The following is a 19,987-nucleotide window of genomic DNA, read 5'->3' as shown; positions in this document are numbered from 1 at the left end:
TAACTTTTACATTTAGATTTAACATTTAGATGTTGATTTATTTGTCATGTGTACACATTTTTTAACAATAATACATTATAGAACTTGCTGTTTTATACGAAAGAAAGAAAAATCAGGTATAAATGTGAGGAAAACGAGCTAAATGTTTATAATATACTGGCTATGAAACAGTGATCGAGTTTTTACATTGGGCACCCCATACACCAGCACACCCACGTTAATGGTCTTGTCAGTGAAAAATGTGTAATTGTTTCCTCTTATTTAAAACCTAATATTCAATCTGCATTTTATTGTATTTTCAACCTTGGATTATATAATTCCAATCTTCTGGGGAGATGCAGGAAAAGGCTGTCGTTGTAACTATCTTTACTGTATATGATACTGTGTACTTACTTTATCAGGCCCGGTGATAACAAGCCTGTTCTGTTTTATCTCTATAAACTTTAGCCCTGGTTTTCAGTCTCCATTATTGTATTAAGTGGAGTTTGCATGTTCTCCCAGTGCTTTTATGTGAGTGAATCAGTTCATAAATCTTATTTCTGTGTGTGTGTGTGTGTGTGTGTGTGTGTGTGTGTGTGTGTGTGTTAAAAATCTTAACAGGTTTAATTTCAAGTTGTTTATTTTTTGAAGGTGCTAAAATCCACTGCTATGTTTATTGAAAATATTAATTAAAATTAGTTTGTAAGATTGTAAAATATTGGTTATTTGATTCATGTATTATTTTGGAGAGCAGCTCCACTTCAGTTAAAACAACAGCTCCCTCTAGTGTCTGATTTTAGGGATGGGAGTCTTGTTTTACATCAAACTGAGACACACAATAAGAGAATAAAAGTTAAAAAAAAATATTGCAGAAAATACCATCATCATTTATTTCTGATTTTGCTCTATTGCAGAAATGGGCTTTTATCACAGTGCGGGTCACAAAAACTGGGATCTAAGGGCAATATTATGAACATTCATGTCAGCATTTAGAATAATGACCAGTACATAACTTGGCCAATAAAGTTGATTCTATTCTATTCTATTGTTTTTTTTTTTATTATGTCATTTTGTGTTTTTGGAGTCTTTTTGTGTGTTGTTTTGCTCTTATTTTATATTATTGTGGTTTTGTGCATTTTTGTCATAATTTTGTTAATTTTTTGGAGTGATTTTGTGTGTTTCAGTTGCCACATTTTGTAAATTCTTATCTCATTTTCAATGTTTTTATGCTATTTTGGGTTTTGGGAGTCCTTTTCGGTTTTTTTATTTTAGTTATGTTATTTTTTTGTCTTTTTAGGTTGTCAATTTGTATATTTTACCCTCATTTTACATGTTTTTATGTGTTTTTGGAGAGATCCGTGCATTCCTCTGTCCCTAAAACCCCAGCGCTGCAGTTGAAATGAGGAACACATAAAAACCAATGGTCAATTCAACATGAACATCAGCCAGAACTCTAACAATACCGTCTCTGTTGAATTCCTGCACTACCTGCCCCTCCCACCCCCACCACCATCACCACCACCACCATCACCACCACCACTGCCAGTCCCGGATCAGTTTTAATCAAAAGAACAGATCAACAGATGAAAGAGGGAAGAAGGGAAGCAACAACAGAGCCTGCATACTTTCAAGGTATCACATGCTTCCATAATGAGTACCTCCTAAACACACACACAACAATAGACCACATTTAAGACTAAAAGACTTTTTTTTATTGCACAAAGCTCAACAGATTAAAACAAATAGCCACATAAGAATATTATCAACCATGGAATGCATTGGTTGAGCATCAGAATACTGTTTTTTAACAGCAGGAATAATTAACAATTTATTGTGCATATTGAAATGAAAAAAAATCTAGTTTTTCCTAAAGATTGAAGTATAATTCTTGTTTTATTTTTTTGTAATACATTGGTCACAGTGAAGCACCGGATGCGACTGCATTCATAGAAGACAAGCATTTTGTCATTTAAAAAAAAAATAAAATCAAACAACAGTACATGTTGATGATAACACAGCAGGTTAAAATGTTCACTGATGGATGAGAAAACCACTCACCACAATAAAAGGCACAATAGAGAGAAAAACCCCCTGAAACATGGCACTCAAACCCAACCGCCCCCTCAAATAATCGATTTAAAGACAAAATAACAATAAAAGTAGAACAATGTAGCATATTGTTTAAATAAAAGATTAGGCTCTTACCGTTGCTTTTTAAACATATCAAATGAGTAAAAAAAAAAGAAACTAGAACCGGCTGTGTGATGTAAATGGCAGACAACAACACAATTCAAGTCAACTCGATATCTAAGTTAACGGCTGTAATAAAAGTAAAAATACCAATAGAAAATAAGCTGTGAAAACATAAAGCATTGGTTACTCGCACTGAAAGGGAAAGTGGAGCGATTGTATGCTGTTAACCTGTTCACTCACAGTGAAATATAATGAAATATTCTATGGTCTTTCACTTATAATTACAGAGACAAATGACACAGATCAACATTCAACTCACAATAAATATTTTAAGCACAATTCCCATTAAATCACATTATAGACTCTTGTACGATCATGGATACGCTACTTTTAAATGTCCCCACTAGTCGTGTTTATATTTTTAAACATTTGGCACAAAATATTTGATCAATACTTCACGTTGCTGGTGATAAATTAAACTTAAATCTACAGTGTATAAAAATAAAGAGCATAAAAGGTGTTGTGTCGTTTTGAAGGCATAGCTTTACCAATAAACACTAAGTGGGTGTAAACGTGAACAGCTGCTGTGAATCCCAGAAAAAACACCTGAAAACTAGCAGTAAAGTATCCGTGAACCAGCTGAAGAAGAAGAAGAAGACGAAGACGAGGAAGACGACAAAGAAGAAGAAGAAGTTGTGTTTAACAAAGTGCTTAGACTAAGAAAAGGAAAGAGATTGTTTAAAAAAAAAGTATTAAATAAATTAAATTAAAAGTATGAAATATTTGCTAAATGAGCTTTAAAGGGAAGCTAGCTGGATGCTAACAGATGCTACTTTGCAACTCTCGGATCCTTCACTGGCGTCGGCAATCACTGCCGTTCGTCAGCGTCTCGTTTCTTTGACTTCCTGTTCAGCAGTCGACACAGATCTCAGTTCATGGCTTCGCTGCTGAAATCAGATCAGTATCTACTGCTACTGTGAAGCAGCTGTCCCTCCATCCATCCGTCCGTCCGTAGTCATCCATCCCAACGGCTCAGTCAGTGTGCCACACCTTGTTTAGCACCTTCACCACCTCTTCATAGATGATGAAGACTATGGCCACGTCCAGACACACTCGACCCAAACGGGGAACCGTCCCCTTATAAAAACTACAAATGAACACACAGGAAGTGGACTGAGATTAGACTAATCTGCTGCACAATACCAATTCAAAACATTCAGGGCAGTAAAAACAACAAAAAAAATCTTGCTGGAGTTATTACGCGGAAGTCAAAAAAAACATCAATGTAATCAGCAGATGCCTCTGACAAAGACTGGCAGTTGATAGTGGAAACATATCGAGAACAGGGTGGAGTTTCTGAGGAATAGTTGTCTGGAAAAAGGAAACTTTAACTTAGAACTAGATTTATATTTGAGAAAGTGAAAGTAAAGAATACAGTTGTTTGAGATTGTGTGTGGTGTTTTTATTTGAAAATGAATAATAATTAAAATAAAATTATGAAGCTTTTTTTTTGTCAATTACAAGACATTTTAGGCGACCCCATTTCATTTCCAGGTGACCCCACATGGGGTCATGACCCCATGGTTGAAAAACACTTCCCATGATCACAGAAAACAGACAGAAGTCACAGAATTAACATCCTAAAATGTAAACGGAATAAACTCTCACCTTCAAGTTTTGTAGTGTTGATTAAAAATGTAACGTGTTTGAACGAGACAAACAGACAAACTGTTCGCAATTGATCTTGTGAGATTTTGTTTGAATCGAGCATTTTTGACATGTAGTCTGTCGGCAGTCACATCAAATAATGGAAAGCTGATAAAACGGAAATAAAATACCTAAACATTCTGTTAGTTTGGTTTATTATAAGTGTGTTGAATATTTTCCGTCACTTTAAAAACTATCCTACAAAGATGAGATATAGCATTAAGAAAAACATTTGGTCACTAAAATACATAAACTCAGAGTTTTAAACGTTTCTATGAAGTAGAAAAGAGGGATTTAGTGTTAAAATTGATCTGTATTGACTAAAATGTTTTTTTAAAACAGCCCCTGTCAAAGGAGTTTACGTATCAATAGAGTGAGCGAGGAAACAGACCAAAGCAGAAGATGGAGGAGAGGAGGTACTCACGCTGCCAATCCCTCGTATCTGAGAATCCTCATTGCACAGTCCAGAGTATTTTTATATTTATGTGCTTCCAGACCCTTTGTGGGAGAAAAAAACAAAAAAGCATCATCAGCAGCATCATTTACTGTATGATTCTGATCTCTACTGCCATGTGACGTACCTGCATCCTGGTCTTGATCACATCCAGCGGAGTGTTTCCAAACACACTGGCTGCTCCTGCTACAGCTCCGAACACTCCAGTCACCAGAGGGTTGATGTATTTGTTGGGGTTATCGCCTAGTGCAGGGGTGCCAAACTCATTTTAGTTCAGGGGCCAAACACAGAGCAGTTTGATCCCAAGAGGGCCACAGATGTATACATAACATGCAAAATATGTCACAAAACGACAATATCCAAGCAATAGGTGACAGATGTCAGTCCGAACAGGATCTTCACTGTAAATTTCCTCGATTTTGTGAACAGTGTTTTGTAATAATATGAGAAAAATTGAAATATTTTGTGAGACATATGAGTTTTTCCAACAGTTTAACATTAAAAATGGCTGCAATCATGAGATAAAAGCACAGGGAAACTGTGAGCCCCTAAAAATGTTGTTGGTTATGTTTTCTCTGTCATTTCTACTTTTTCCTGCTGGCCGAATTGGATGCTCCTAAGGGCCGGATTTGGCCCCTGGACCTTGAGTTTGACACACGTGTCCTCGTGGAAGCAATAATAGATGATAAAGTGTGTATCCCTTTATGATCGTATCCCAGAATAAATGATGCACTACAGGCTTGTGACCTCAGATTATGCCAGCGTCCCAATTCTGGAGAATAATACAATCTATCAATCATCCATTCATTCTCTGACCTGGTTCCACACTAATACACGCTTTATAGTCGTCACCAGTGCTACGCAGAGACTAAAGCGTCTCTCACACCTGTTGTGGTCGTCCTTTTTTTAATCGACTGGTTTTGATAGCAGCCACCAGGGTTGGGGTCAATTACATTTTTGAATTACAATTACGTCTTCATTTATCTATGTGCAGTTACAACTCAATCATGATTACTTTGACCAGCATTTTTTCCAATTACAAGTAAAATTACAATAACTATTTTCCTATTTCTCAATTTCCCTTCAATAAATAAGCTCATAAAACACAATCTTCCACTTGTGTTAGCTTTCTGCTAGCATCTCTTATGATAACGAGTCATTTTTGACCCATGTCTTATATCAGCAGTAAAATAAACTAAAAAAATATGATCTTATCTTATAATATATTCTTATCTCTTGGTTACCTTGTTTGGCTTCCTAATCAATTAAAATATTGGTATTAATATTTTTGGTGTGGCGTCTGAGCCTTTTTTCTGGCAGTATACCCCTAGATTTATATATTTTCTAAATAAAATAAAATAATCCTCAAGAGAACTAACAGGTAAACTTGATATAAAACATATTTTAATCATTGTTAACTATGTACGTGTGTAAGCCGTAGAACATGGTTCCACTCTTTTGTTTTTAATGACAGTTTTTAGAGAATTTTCATGCAAATTACAATTACAAAGTAAAGTATTTGAACTCAATTACAATTAATTATGATTACAACAGCAACACATTTTTCAATCATAATTACAGTTTTAATTACATCATAATTGTAATGAATGATCAACTATGTGATTATATTTATAATTGACCCCATCCCTGGCGGCCACAGACAAATACAAACGGTTTCACTGACCTTTGTACCAGTTCTTCAGTGAGGTCATCACAAAGAAGCGGATGGCCTGGTTGGAGCCTTGTTTGAGCACCGTGGCTGTCAGACCCTGATATGTGCCCCTCAGTCCTGCTCAGAAACACCATCAGTGAGATTCACTGACACACATGCACAGAACGAATAGTAATACCCTGCAAAGCCACTAGATGTCAGCAGCTGTATGACACACACACCTACACACACACACACACCTACACACGCACACACAGAGAAACAGAAACACACACACACTAGGGCTTCACGATTTTGCCTACAAAAAAAATGTTTTTCAAGAAAAATTTGAGTTTTTATACGATTTTCGATTTTTTTTTTAATGCACTTAAAAATGACTGCAGACATCAGATATATTGTCAAAAGTACAACTTTATTGCTGTGATTGTTCTCAATAGTTAAAATGCATACAAAAAAAAAAAAAATCAACATGCCTGTGGCACACTTAATAGCGTACTCAAAGGGTAAACAAATGTAAACAAAGAGGGGGCTGGATCACATCACACTACGGTAACCCACAAGGACGGAACGCGAAAAAAGTGTGAAGAAACTGTGGTTGAAAAAAAAATAAAATAAAAAAAAATATATATATACTTATATTATTTTTTGTTTTGTTTTTAAACTCGGATTTGCAAAATAAAAATCGTTTTATCTACAAATTCGATAAATCGATTAAATCGATTTTTTTGCCCAGCGCTAACACACACACACACACACAGACAGACAGACAGACAGACAGACAACCTTGGGCTCTGATGATCTCTCTCACTCCGTGGAAGAAGCCCTTATATTTAGGGTTGGCTGATGTCTGGTCGTGAATGAACTTCACCTTGGGAGATAAAACAGGAACATAGTGATCATCATTTCATTACTTTTCCTTCACAACAGCACAGACAGGGAGGACATGGGTTTGTTGTTCAGGGACAACTTCAGATAAGATAGACTTATTCAAAGCAGAAGTTCTCAACCTTGGGGTCAGGACCCCATTTTTGAACAATTTGATCTCATTTTTGCTTATTTTTATAATTTTTCTGTAACTTCACTAAACTTGCCATATTTTACCATTTTTGCCACTTTTCCATCAAATTTCAATGGCTTTTCTGAACATTTTTTGCACTTTCAAAAGACATTTTCAGCACTTATAAACTCTTTCCACCACTTTTCCACCTAATGTCGCACATGTTGCGTCATTATTGTCACTTTTAACCTCTTTTCACCACATTTCATGGTTATTTAGGCCAATTTAACCACATTCACGATTTGTCATGCCCAGTATTTGCCAGTTTAAACTAAGTGTTCTAATAATGACTGTTTTTGGCCATTCTAATTTGCAACTTTTAACTAATTTCTGTGGTTTTTAAAATCCCATTTCACCATCTTTTCCACCGTTTTTGGCATCTTTCAACCCAATTTTATTTCTGATTAAAAAAAGGATTAACATCTTTAAGATGATACTATTGTGCAAATAATAATACAATTCCTGGATAACAGTGGATATTATTCAGATAAATAAATCATATTTTTAAACTGCAGTAACATGAAGTTAACATCGTAATTGAATATAACTTTTTTTTGGTGAAACCTCCGAAAAAGACAAATGAAAAATAAAAATGCAATAAAATAAACATATTAATGAACATTTTTTTTTCAAACGTACCTTGATCGTCTCCATGGGACAGACCACAAGCACAGCCTCAAAGACTCCAGCCCCAAGCCCACACAGCAGGCCCCTGGTGCTGTCCAGACGACCAGACTCGTCTCTGGCCTGGTTACTGAGGTACTCGAACACCCCGAACCTGATGAGCAAAACTCAGACGTAAGAACTTGCAGGAAATGCTGAAAAAAGGGTTTTTATTGTAATAAACATTTGTGCAAATACTAATAGGAATAATTCTCATGAATTTACTAAGAGTAAATATCATAAAAACATAGCTAAAGAGAATAAATGATTTATTGTTGAGCATTCTGATGTCCTTTTTAGTGCAGGGCACTTTGTATAATCAGAATCCAATTCGTTTTATTGCCAATTAGTTTTTAACTCACAGAGACCTTTACTTTGGTATGAAAAAGTAATAGTTATTATAGTAAACAGACTTGTGGTCACAGAGAAAACTAAAATATATGAAAGAAATAAAATAGAAAGTGACGTACGATAGAAGCTGTGACTGGAAGGACAATGTGAATGTAAGTGTCGGCTTTCGTGGGAAATGTGAGCTTTATTTATTATATCACATATGTCAAAGTCAAGGCTCGGGGGCCAAATACAGCTCTTTAGAGCATCAAATTTAGCCCGCAGGATAAAATCTAAATTACAGAAAACGTGAATCATTGTGTAGAAATACTAAGTAATTCAGTTGTAAATAGCTCAGCCCTTCCAAATATTTATATTTATATATATTTATAATTGCAAATTGTGGGGAAAAAAATCTTTATCTTTTCCAAAATCCTGGAATTTTATTAAAATTGTTCCTCAAATTTTCCCAAAATTGATTAGAAAAATTGGTCACAAACTCAAGGAAATTTAAAGATCGGATATTGCTTGTAACGCCATTATGTTACATATATTTATATAAGGCAGAATAATGTTAAGATTGATAGTTTTTCCTCCAAAAGTTTGCGGCCCACTTGAGATCGAAGTGTTCCCTGTTTGGCCCTTGAACTAAAACATGTTTGAAACCCCTGTATTAGATTAATTCTAAGCTAATTCTAATTTCCCGTATCACACCAATAGATTTGGAGGAATCGGAGTATCTGCAAAAAGCATGTGCACTCACATCTGAAACAATAATACACAAAAATGATCCTTGGATATAAGTGTAACACACAAAGGACCAGGGAATGGTTTGCAGAAAAAGGTTAGAAGCTGGTTCAAGGAGAGCGACGGGGAGACGAGAGGTGTGGTTTGTGTATCTCAGCAATCAGAAAATGTTGTGCCAGCGAGTCCTTTACAAGAAAGGTTATTTATAGATGGAATTGAATTGTGGGAACGACAGGACACTGGGCCGGTACGTTCAGCACAGAGGTGGGGGAGGACAGTCGCCGACTCATGATAAATGCTTTGTTTTCTCCTATCTTCTCTCGCTCTGATGACTTACAGTCATCGCAGGTCTGACAAAATTCATCTCTTTAAACAGCTCGAGTGATTTTACTTCTCTCCTCCATCTGCCTTTCCACCGTTATTTTCGATAATTTCCTCTGCTCATTAACTTCCCACATCTGTTCCTTCTCTGTCTTTCACAGTAAAAAGCTGCTCAAAGTGCTGCTGGCTGTCAAATATGAGCTTAATTTAAAGAAAGCATATTCCCTGACTGTCACATTTTAGTGTGGAAAGAGAAAAATATCCAGCGTTAAATTGCACACAGTCGACTCCATTCATTACAGCTGAAGGAGAGAAATACGTCACCCCAGGGTCGCCTTGTTTGTTCATTTACTCTCCACAGTCTCCCTTAGACTTTAAGCAAGAGTAAAAAAAAAAAACTTTTCAGCAACAATACGGTTCATGTTTTGGCAGAAATTCACACTCAGCCATGAGTCATCCTCGACAATGGACGACTGACCAATTTTCATAAGTGCCTTTTTATATAAAGTCAGCCCTTTACTTAGGAAGGAAACGATAGGAAACTATGAAGAAGCAGAGAAGAGTACCGTAGTTGTTTGGATGAAGGGTGAAAGGACGGAAAATGTTCCTCCAACCCTCCAGCGTAATGTGTGGTGCATAATGGCACACAGGCAATCAGCTAATGGAAAGGGGCTGTTTGAGGTATGGAGGGGATAAGGACTGATAGATGGGGGAAGGGACTAAGATGGGAGAAATAACGGAACTCTGACAAAGCTGTGGTCGATAGGAAAGTGTCAGGAATGATTTGTGCAACAAATTATTGCATTTTTCTCTTTAAAAAACCTCACTTTAGTTTAATTCATCTGTAACTCTACATACAGAGACACGAGAAAGAAGACACTAGAAAAAGTCCTCTTGAAAGATTTCTCTTAACCTTTTAGTTCCTGAAAAAAACCTCATTGGTTTAGAAAATGCAAGTGAGAATGCTAAAGGACCAGGCGGCCAATCAGGAAATTAACCCGTGTGACATCTAGACCCCCAACCACTGGAAAAATTAGGAATTTAAAAATTAGGAATTTATTTCCAAACATTCTCAGTCATTTCATGAGTCCGTCAATAAAATAGTACGTGTGCGCTATGACTTGTTTTTAAAGTTTAAATGCCTGTTTAAAGGGGACATATTCAAAGAAGCTCCTTTTGTGGTAAATGTCATAGGTTAATTATTTGATTTGCATTTATTTATATTACTTATTATTTTTATTTATTCTAATTTTTTTCTAATTTTAACTTTTTTATTTTTCTTTAATAACAATGTAATCATAATATATTAGTATTAATAATACAAACATTTACTATATTGTTATTTCTTATATTTATCATTTTTATTGCCTTGAAGGCAATATAATTTTATGTTTAATTTGAGTTAAATAAGAAGATAATGCCTGAATATTAATTGTTCAATTTAAGAAGATGAAATAAAATGACTTGCATTGAATATTCAGTCATGTTATGTTCTGCTTTTTGAGAATCATGAACGCGTATGAGTGAGGGGGTACTCATGGTATGACAAAAAGGCTCAAGGGGTACACAAGACAAGAAAGGTTGGGAACCACTGATCCAGACGGTCAATAATGTTATCAAAGGAACTGTCCTCTAGGGCCTGTACTACAAAGCTGGATTTCCTCTTATTGCTTCTGGGATTTATTCGGTGTGTTCTGTACTATGATGCTGGTTAACGTCTTACGGGGCTAAATCACATAATTTAGGCTGAACATCTAACCTTGGTTGAGACCAGGTTATGAAGTGGATCAGATCTGAGCGAGTATGAAAGTCCCGCCTCCTGACCAATCAGTTCTCTTGGAAAACGAGCTGCCCATTGTTAGAAGATCCTGGTTGGTGCAGATCTAACAGCTGTGTTCAGGAAAGCAAGATTATTAATGGCTACATGCAATCCTTTCATTTACTGGTGACATCCTTCAGGAAACATATAGATTTACATTTGATGGACTGATTAATGGAATGGAATGATGATTCATTATTTCATTCATACATACGTATGCTATAGTGATGCTGTCAGCATCAGCAGGAACATACTACAGTGCTCTCATCCCAGTGTGTGTGATAAATCGAGGAGGACTGCCTGAATAGAAACATGATGCTGTAATAAAGTGAAATTGATCAGAGCGCTGTCCATTTATCATCCCATGGATTAATATTGTATAATGCCATGCTTTTAAGCATTAACAGTGTCAGCAGCTTCCTGCCTGTGTTCTATTCATGCTGCCTTTTCTCCAGCAACAGTGTTGTTTTTGGTCTGATTTACGGATTTTAATTCTTCTTATTTTTAAAGAATTATTCCCTCAGTTGTGACGTAAGTTGCTCGACACAGTTTGTGATTGGTCTGACGCTGAAATCTCCACCCATGTCACAGGAGTGCGCATGTAGCCAGGCTGAAATTAAATGAGTTAAGTGATCATGTTTATATCCGGCTTTGTAGTACAGCTTTTCTCTGATAGAGAACGTTTTGTTAGGTGAAGCACGCTAACGGAGAGATATCCCTGATATACTTATCCAGCTTTGTAATACAGGCCCTTGATGTCACATGGGTATTACCCCATTGGAGTCACTAAAACGGTCTAAAATAAATAACCAATTAAAAAACTGTTACAGATACAAAAAAGCCTGAACACAGCAGCGTTGTTCTAAATATTCTATACACTGGGGAAGCTTTAACAGAATTTTGACAATAAAGAAACTCTAACAAACTGTTAATAATGACATGTATTTGCCAATTATTGACTTTCAATGGGTAATGAACCAGCAGTAACGCTTGTGATTCAGGACACTAATTGGTTAGTTGATAAAAACTGTGGACACACATGCACGATCGGGCTTATACACACACACACACACACACACAGATCCCAAGCCACAATAATCGTCGCCGTCTCTGTGTCTCCATTGAGACTTTGTCTGAGTTTGAGTGGCATCTTTGCTCCCCTTGGCTGGGCCTGTCCATCCATTGAAAAGACATTCTCTGCCCTCTGGCACACACACACACACGCACACACAATCACATGCACACTCACAAACATGTTTGTATAAGTGTGTGCGTGTGCGCTCCGACCATGCGTCTGGATATAAATGTCACTGCTGCAAAAGAATAACATAATTATACTGAAGGCTACTGTGGCATTTATTCCTTGCCTTTAATGCCTTGTGGGTAATGGAGTAGAATAATTGAGTGTGTGATGGAGGAGGTTGAGTTGGGTTGGGCTCACTTCATACTATCTGTTCTCCTGCTGTGTAAAAATATCCCTCAAACATTTGAAAAGTGACTCCACTTCTACTCGCTTCCTTCTAGAGATGTACATTAACATGAATCTGACAATATGATACATCTCGATATATCATGATACTAAACAATACGATATACAGTACATAACAATATATCCGGATATCAATAATTAAAAATACAAGATGATATGAAATACAATTTTTTTTTTTTTTATTATTTGCAAGAACTAGTAAATGGCAACTAACTGTAATTCCAGTAGCGCAAGTGGTGATGATTCTGTTAAGTTCTTAAATTATTAAAAAAAAAAAAGAAAAAGTGCCCAGTATGTTTGATAAAAATAAAGTTCAATCAACTTCCAGCTAAAATGCATTGAGATGGTGGTTCACTGACACGGGCTATACATCTGTTAGTGCAATTAAATGTTTTTTTAGTTAAAAAAACATGATTAAAAAAATCAATTTAGACATATCTTGGATCGATACGATATTCACGGGGTGAAATATTGTGATATATCACTGAATTAATTTTTTCTTACACCCTTAGTTCCTTCTCACATACCTGACAGCAGATTTAGGAATGGATCCATACAGCAGGGAGCTGAGTCCTCTGTAAAGGCCTTTGACGCCATGGCTTTGTACCGTCTGCTTCACACAGTCACCTGCAGACAAACACACACACACACACACACACAGTCTGTATCACTCATCGTGTTTACAGCAAATTTAATCTGCAATTTAGGTTCTTCTATTAATTAAACAGGAAAATAATCAGAAACATGTGTTGACATCACAAATATCAACAACTGTTGACAGTTTATTTCCCTGATCATCTTCTTCTACATCCTTTGAACTTCTTTCTGTCTTTCAGAAACATCTGAAAAGCAGAAGAAAGATCAACAGCTGCTCAGTGAGCTCATTAGCATTGGTCTCCAGCTCTCAGAGCTCCAGCTGATGTTTGCACATCTCCAACGCTTTCACGCACACACAAATGGCAGCAGCCGTGCACGTGTGCAGTGGTCTGTTCTGAGTCATACAAACAAGTTTAGTGACAGCCTGCCAGATTCAGTAATGTACCTGGGGAGTATGGGTAATTAGGTAATGAGCTCCAGAGAGACAGAGACTTTAGTAGCGTGCAGTATTCCATGAAACTTTTACTACAAGTAAAGCCTATATGAGTGAAGTCAAGGTTTTTATTAATAATAATAAAAAAGAAAAAGAAGAAGAATACTGAGTCTCTTATAATTCTATTTTATTTATTTATCTTTTTAACACTATAACATACAGAAACTTTGAAAAATACCAAAATAAACATGAGTATTTAGTAGAATTTAACCCAGAAAGTCTATTGGTCCTAAATTTAAAGATTGGTTGTGATAATGGGTTGGACTGAAGTCAGATTAAAGGTAGAACAGATAATTGATTAATTCTTTGTTTTGTTATATACCTTAGATCAGTGGTTCTCAAACTTTTTTGGCTGAATACCCCTTTCTCTTATTTCTGAATCCAAGTACCCCCTTTGTCCGACTACAACATACTTAAAAAAAACAACTATAGAGCATAATAATAAAATGAAAGAGTGATAACACACATTTTAAAGAATGTCACTTTGTAAATAAGTGGAATGAAACACTGTTTAGTGTCTCCTGAATAGATATATTTCTATAGTTTGAGGTTTTGTTTGTTCAGACAAGGTTTTTCAGGAAATTTGTATCTCCCGACATGTTTCGACTGTTATCTGCCAATTTTCTTCAGAGGAGTTCTGCTGATCGCTTATGATGGTTCCTTTGAAATTTCACATGACTTCCTTGTAATAGTTCCAGCGAGATTCATTTTGTCTTCTTAACAAAATGAATCTAGCCGGAACTATTATTTCTATAGTTTTTTTAAAATAATTTCCACTCATCTCACTTGTATTTTCAGTTCATGTTCTATCATCATTATTATGATTATCATTTTAACGAAGAAGAAAAAAACGCTTATAAAATCCCGTATTTTCAATGCTTTAATTTGTATATTTTCCTCTATCTCTCTCCCTAAAGTACCCTTTGTAGTATCATCGCGTACCCCCATTTGAGAACAGACAGAGTAATTTTGGGTGTACAGCAAACGGGAGGACATTACGAGGGTTAAAGTGTAAGTCCACCCTAATATCACTTTTTTCTGCTGAATACATTAATGATTATGTAGTTTATTGATCCTAGTCCCACTCTTTACATTTTAGTCTAAGTATTTAAATTGAATGTTTTTTAGTTTAAAATGTCAGAGTGACTGCCTTCTATGGGTTGAACGCTGCTGTTACAATTGAATTTTGCTGTTGACTGAGATTGGATCAGTGATGTCACTAACCGTCACTGTTGGCCCCACCCCTCCTCTAAAAGATGGGAGGAGAGACTAGGTTTCCTCCTTTAATTGATTGACAGCTCCATGTAGAACTGTGGAGAAGCTCCTGACTGCAGCCTGCAGTTTGGGGCGGCGCTCAACATTCAATAAACCAATCACGTTCAGACTTATTTCAACTCTAACCCTAACCCGTATCTATGTTGTATTCCTATAGAAATATGTAACATATAAAATTATTTCTATGGCACGATTTATTTTTTTCGAGGTTGATTATTTTAAACTGTATAAGAATCACACAGCACAATAGCATGCCGCATTCAGCTCCGTCCCGAACTGCGGACTGCAGTCAAGGTTACTTCAAACTGTGCAGCGCTGAGGGGCGGGGCTGTTGTGAGTGGGCGTGTCTTAACTACTCTCAGCGCAATGCCCATATTCAAAGGCATTTTTTGAATTTCCCCCTACAGCAAAAACCTGGGGGTGTACTTATACTTTAAATGAAAGTATTTTCTTCAGTAATCATTATATCAAAATAGTCCAAAAATGTGAAATTCCCTTGGATTTATTCTGTATGTTCAGCTAAGGATTAATTTAATCCTTCAAAGTGGCTAAAATGCTGCTCACCAAAGCCAATATGTATCAATGTGTAGAGTTTGCTTGTTCTCCCTCATGAGTGAAATGTAAATACATGCAAATCTGCATGTGTCTGCGATTGCTCACTGAGTGGCCTGTCCAGGACGTACATGGTCTGCTCTGGGTGGAGGTGAATTAATCTGGATACGCGCAGATGATCTCTACTTTGGACTCACTTATTCCTCTATATTTGGGAGGATTAGCCTTCTCATCCAGCTGTAACTGGGTCTTCACATACTCCGTAGGGAAAGTAATGCAGATCTCAATACCGCCTGCAATCCCACCTGGAAAAACAAAGAATCTGAGTCAGTGGTGACAAAAAAAACACATTAAACAGTTTCAAATTCATACAATTTATATGAATTCAAACAAATAGACATGTCCTCAATCAAAGCTTGTACTGATTTTAAAGACCAATCATGTAAGTTGTTGTTTAATTACACGGTCAATCTGTTCTGCTGCAGTGTGCCAGAGCCAGCTCCCCTTATATGAAATAAACCAAGAAGCACCCATTACATCATTGATCATTACAGTGACTCCACAAATGGATTTCACTCCATAAACATTAAAACCACTGCTGCCAAGGCAGGAAGAGTAACGAGCTGAGCAAAAAAAAAAAAAAAAAATGAATCAAGTGTTCCGGCATCAGCCAAGCTAAAACTACACTAAGGACTGGTTCGTTTGAGGAATGTAGTTCTGAGGCGTGTCTTAAGTGCCTACATGTTAATAGAAAAAGAAGGTTAAAAAAAACACGTGAAAGCAATTGATGAAGCCGCCAGCATCCGCCACAGAAAGGACAAGCGACTAAAAGTGAAGTTAATGCACGACACGGATGAGTCACAATGGGAGGAGGGGGGGAGAAGAAAGTCCTGACATTAATTAAATTATCCAGTCAGTCTGCAGGGAGGGGCTCCATTACCCGGGCCAAGACCCTCCATTAGCTCAATGACACACACACCTCACATGCACACACACACACGCACACGCACACGCAACTGCACAGAAAAACAGATATAAGGAAATCCTTGAAGTGCAGATGTAGACAGAGGAATCTTTAACTGTATCTTTTCACTGAGACCTTTTTTCTCTTCACCAAAAAGTCCCAGCATGCATCATTGGATTTCAATAACATGATTTTTTTTTTGTGTCACAGCTGCTGACTTTTAGCCTTTGCCATGTTCGCATCTGTAGCCCTGATTAAAAAAACATCATAATGAGGCAGAACCTTAACTTCCATTTTATAATACTGCTGTGATAAGATACTTCTGTTTACACAAATCATTTGCAAAGGTGACATCCAAGAAAATACAGTGAAATTAAATAAAACTCTGTTTAGTTCCAATCATTCTCACGAGAGTTGTAAATGAAAAGTTGGGAAAAATCACAAATGGTTCAAAATTAACAGTCTCCAAACACTAAAAAACAAACTTTATCATATACGTTAAATCTGAATCCTGTAGATATAGCCGTGTTGATAGACAATGCTCCAACAAGAAGACATAGTCATCAACATCCTCTGCTAGATTGGTTCTCATTATAACTCACAACCTTTTCCTAAATGTCCTAAATCTAACTTAGATGTATACATGAGAAAATATTATCACTATAATATCAATATAAAATTACTAACTGTCTTCAAAATTTTCTAAGTAAAGCTGTCCCCTTTGAAGATACCTCGACCAGAGTAAAGAAAAATGGAACAAGGGCAATAACTCCAGAAGTAATAATTGCGTACTTATCATTTTCGAACTCCATCAAAGTATTGATACCCTGAAGCCACACAACAAATTTGGTTATCCTATCTTACACGGTTTCTGAGAAAAGCTGTCCTCTTTGAAGATATCCCGAACAGAGTAAAAAAAAATTAAACATGGGCAATAACTCCAGGAAAAAATATATGCGCACTTCTCATTTTCGAACTCCATCAAGGTATTGATACCCTAAAGGTTATCCTATCTTAAACAGTATCTGAGAAAAGCTGTCCTCTTCAACTCGGATGGACGGACGGAGCTCAAACCTATACCCCCTTTCCACATTTTGAGACGGAGGATAATAATATTGTCAAATCAACTTGTTTTCCTGGTGTAATTATTGATCCTGTTAGCCTCACATATCACTCATTACATTAAAGATTGGCAAAAACATTGGAATAATTGGATAGTTTTCTAATGTCTCTGCATTTAACCTATCACTGAGGAGCAGTGGGCAGCCACAGTGTAGCGTCCAGGTGAGATTCAAACTGGTGACCATTAGGCCAGCTGAATTATTTGGTTTCATGTTTTCTCTGTCATTTCTAATTTCTCCTGTTGGCTGAATTAGACACTAAAAAGGGCCTGTCAGAGCTCGATATGTAACAAACGACCCGAAATGTTATTACATTATTACATATTACATACTTTTTTTAATAACTGGTCAATAATGTAACAAGATGCTGAGCATAAAACGTAAAAACCTTTTTTACTTTTTGTTATTACATTATGGGGCAGGCAGAACATTTTTCCCCTAATAGTGTAATCATTTTATTTCAGAGTGAGTCAATGATTTATGGATTAAAGGGATTATTGCATCAATGTAGAGTAGTATCATATTTATTTTTATCAAAGCCTTTTGGAGAACGTTTTCGGTAACGTTTTCTTACCTTTATATATATAAACAGTATTAAAAAAATTTAATATATATATAAAAAAACGTCAAACATTTTACGCTTTGAGTTCAGCATCTTGATACATTGTTGTCCAGTTGTAACATTTTGGGTTTTATTACATTTTTTCAATTACATTTCTGGCTCAGCCCTTTTGTTACAATATTAACCAGGTATTACAATTGGGGTTTTATTATTTTTTTTAATCACTAAAAATACTATAAATTTGGGTCGTTGTTACATATCTGGCTCTAAAAGGGCTGGATTTGGCCCCTGGGCCTGGAGTTTGACACAAATGTTGCCTGAACTGTCGGTAACTTCAACTTTGAATCTTAAAAGAACCAATTTGTGCTACTTCTGACACACAAAGAAGCTTCAGTCACCAGTGAGCTGAACGTTTATAATCCTGCTCTAGAGTTCAGCACATGTGAGGAAAAACTCATTTTACAGAAATCACATGATGCTCACAAAGCTTCTTTTTCAGATTTCCCAATCTGGATTCAGCGTTTCTATGGAGAACCAAGCCAGACAGACACCGGATTCATTTATTTTGTCAAAACTGTACAGCTTGTAAAATAAAAAGACGAGTTGCAGTCAATCAGAGGCTGAGCACATCGATCCTCATCAGACACAACAGCGTCAGCAGCTTGTTGGTCTCAAAGTTCATTTTTCTGCAAGCTTCCAAACTCTCTCTTTCACACACACACGCACACACACACACACACACACACACACACACACACACACACACACACACACACACTTACACCTTAAATGACTCCCGTGTAGCTGCCAAGCGTGGCTTACATGTGGAAAATGGTCATTAATCTTGATCTTCTCAGACCTGCTCCCCTCTCCTCCTCCTCCTCCTCCTCATTTTCTTCCCGCAGCCTCATGCTTCCCATCTCCTCTTATCCTCACCCTGTCATAAAATCAATGCATGCACCCAGAACCTCTGACATTTACCATCCCAAAAATAGATGGAAAGACATTGAAGTGGTCCTTGTGTACGTATCAGGTTTTTAAAAAGGTGCGTTTCCACAGGACTAAGTAGTGCTTGGATACGTCACATGTAATGCACTGTTTGGATTTAAACCCTCAAAGAAAAAAAGATTCTAAAATCATCCACAGAAGAACCTGATGTTCCAATGTGTTTCTAAGAAATGTGGATTCAATGCATCTATTTCACCACAAAACAAAGAGTCACTTTCACAACAAATTTGTAATCATCTTCTTTTAGTATTTTGTTGAATTTGTTTTAGTTTTAATCTTAATTTAGTCATCAAAATTATTTTTCTTTCAGTAAAGTTCAGTCATAATAATTTATTCTGTAGGATCTAGTATTAAAAATACATTTTGTGATTTTTGTTGTCAAATTGTAATTTTTTTTTTCTTCTCATTCTGTGTTTTTTTGTGGTTCTTCTGTGTGTTTGTTATTTGTTGTCTAAATGTAGTTTTCTGTAATTTTGTATGTTTTTTAAAGTCATTTTGTGTTTTTGGAGTAATTCTTGTGTATTTTTTTTATCGTTATATATATTTTTCTATTATTTTTGTAGTTGTTTTGTGGGTTTGGGGGAATCTTTGTGTATTTTAGTCATCTTTGTGTTTTTGCTGTCCTTTTACCTGTTTTTAGTCTATTTATTGTTTTAGAATAATTTTTGTATTTTTTTTTAATGCTATTGTATAATTTTGTAGTTGTCTTTTGGGTTTTTGGAGAAGTTTTGTGTGCGTATACTTTGGGGCCAAACAAAAATAGAGCGAGGGCTGCCTGTGGCCCCCAGTTGCCCACACCTACCATAAGGTAAGGTATGATCGGAGCAAGTTATAATGGATTGAACTCTGTGCTAATGCAGCACATTTACCTCTTTTTCACACATCAAACAAACTGGTTAGTTGTGTGAGATTAAGTAATTTATTCTCTAGTCTAAGCTGTATGTAAGAGAGAAAAGGAGAATAGAGTTAGAGTTTGAGGTTGGA

The 19,987-nt window shown here is 36.3% G+C and overlaps 1 protein-coding gene across 1 annotated transcript in view; it reads right to left on the bottom strand.

Annotated features, from left to right (window-relative positions):
- Positions 1-1,729: 1,729 nt before the first annotated feature.
- si:dkey-178e17.1 (tricarboxylate transport protein, mitochondrial) overlaps positions 1,730-19,987 on the bottom strand; it is a 28,737-nt gene continuing 10,479 nt past the window's right edge. The window contains exons 2-9 of the mRNA XM_028457334.1: positions 15,546-15,653; positions 12,959-13,058; positions 7,702-7,840; positions 6,789-6,873; positions 6,018-6,122; positions 4,461-4,576; positions 4,304-4,377; positions 1,730-3,319 (exon numbers count right to left, since the gene is read on the bottom strand). Of these exons, the coding sequence (XP_028313135.1) occupies positions 3,205-3,319; positions 4,304-4,377; positions 4,461-4,576; positions 6,018-6,122; positions 6,789-6,873; positions 7,702-7,840; positions 12,959-13,058; positions 15,546-15,653 (842 nt within the window). The 3' untranslated portion in view covers positions 1,730-3,204. The remainder of the gene's footprint in view (positions 3,320-4,303; positions 4,378-4,460; positions 4,577-6,017; positions 6,123-6,788; positions 6,874-7,701; positions 7,841-12,958; positions 13,059-15,545; positions 15,654-19,987) is intronic.

Source organism: Gouania willdenowi, chromosome 9 (assembly GCF_900634775.1).
Source record: "Gouania willdenowi chromosome 9, fGouWil2.1, whole genome shotgun sequence".
Lineage (NCBI taxonomy): Eukaryota > Metazoa > Chordata > Actinopteri > Blenniiformes > Gobiesocidae > Gouania > Gouania willdenowi.
This window is presented reverse-complemented; position numbering and strand designations above follow the sequence as displayed.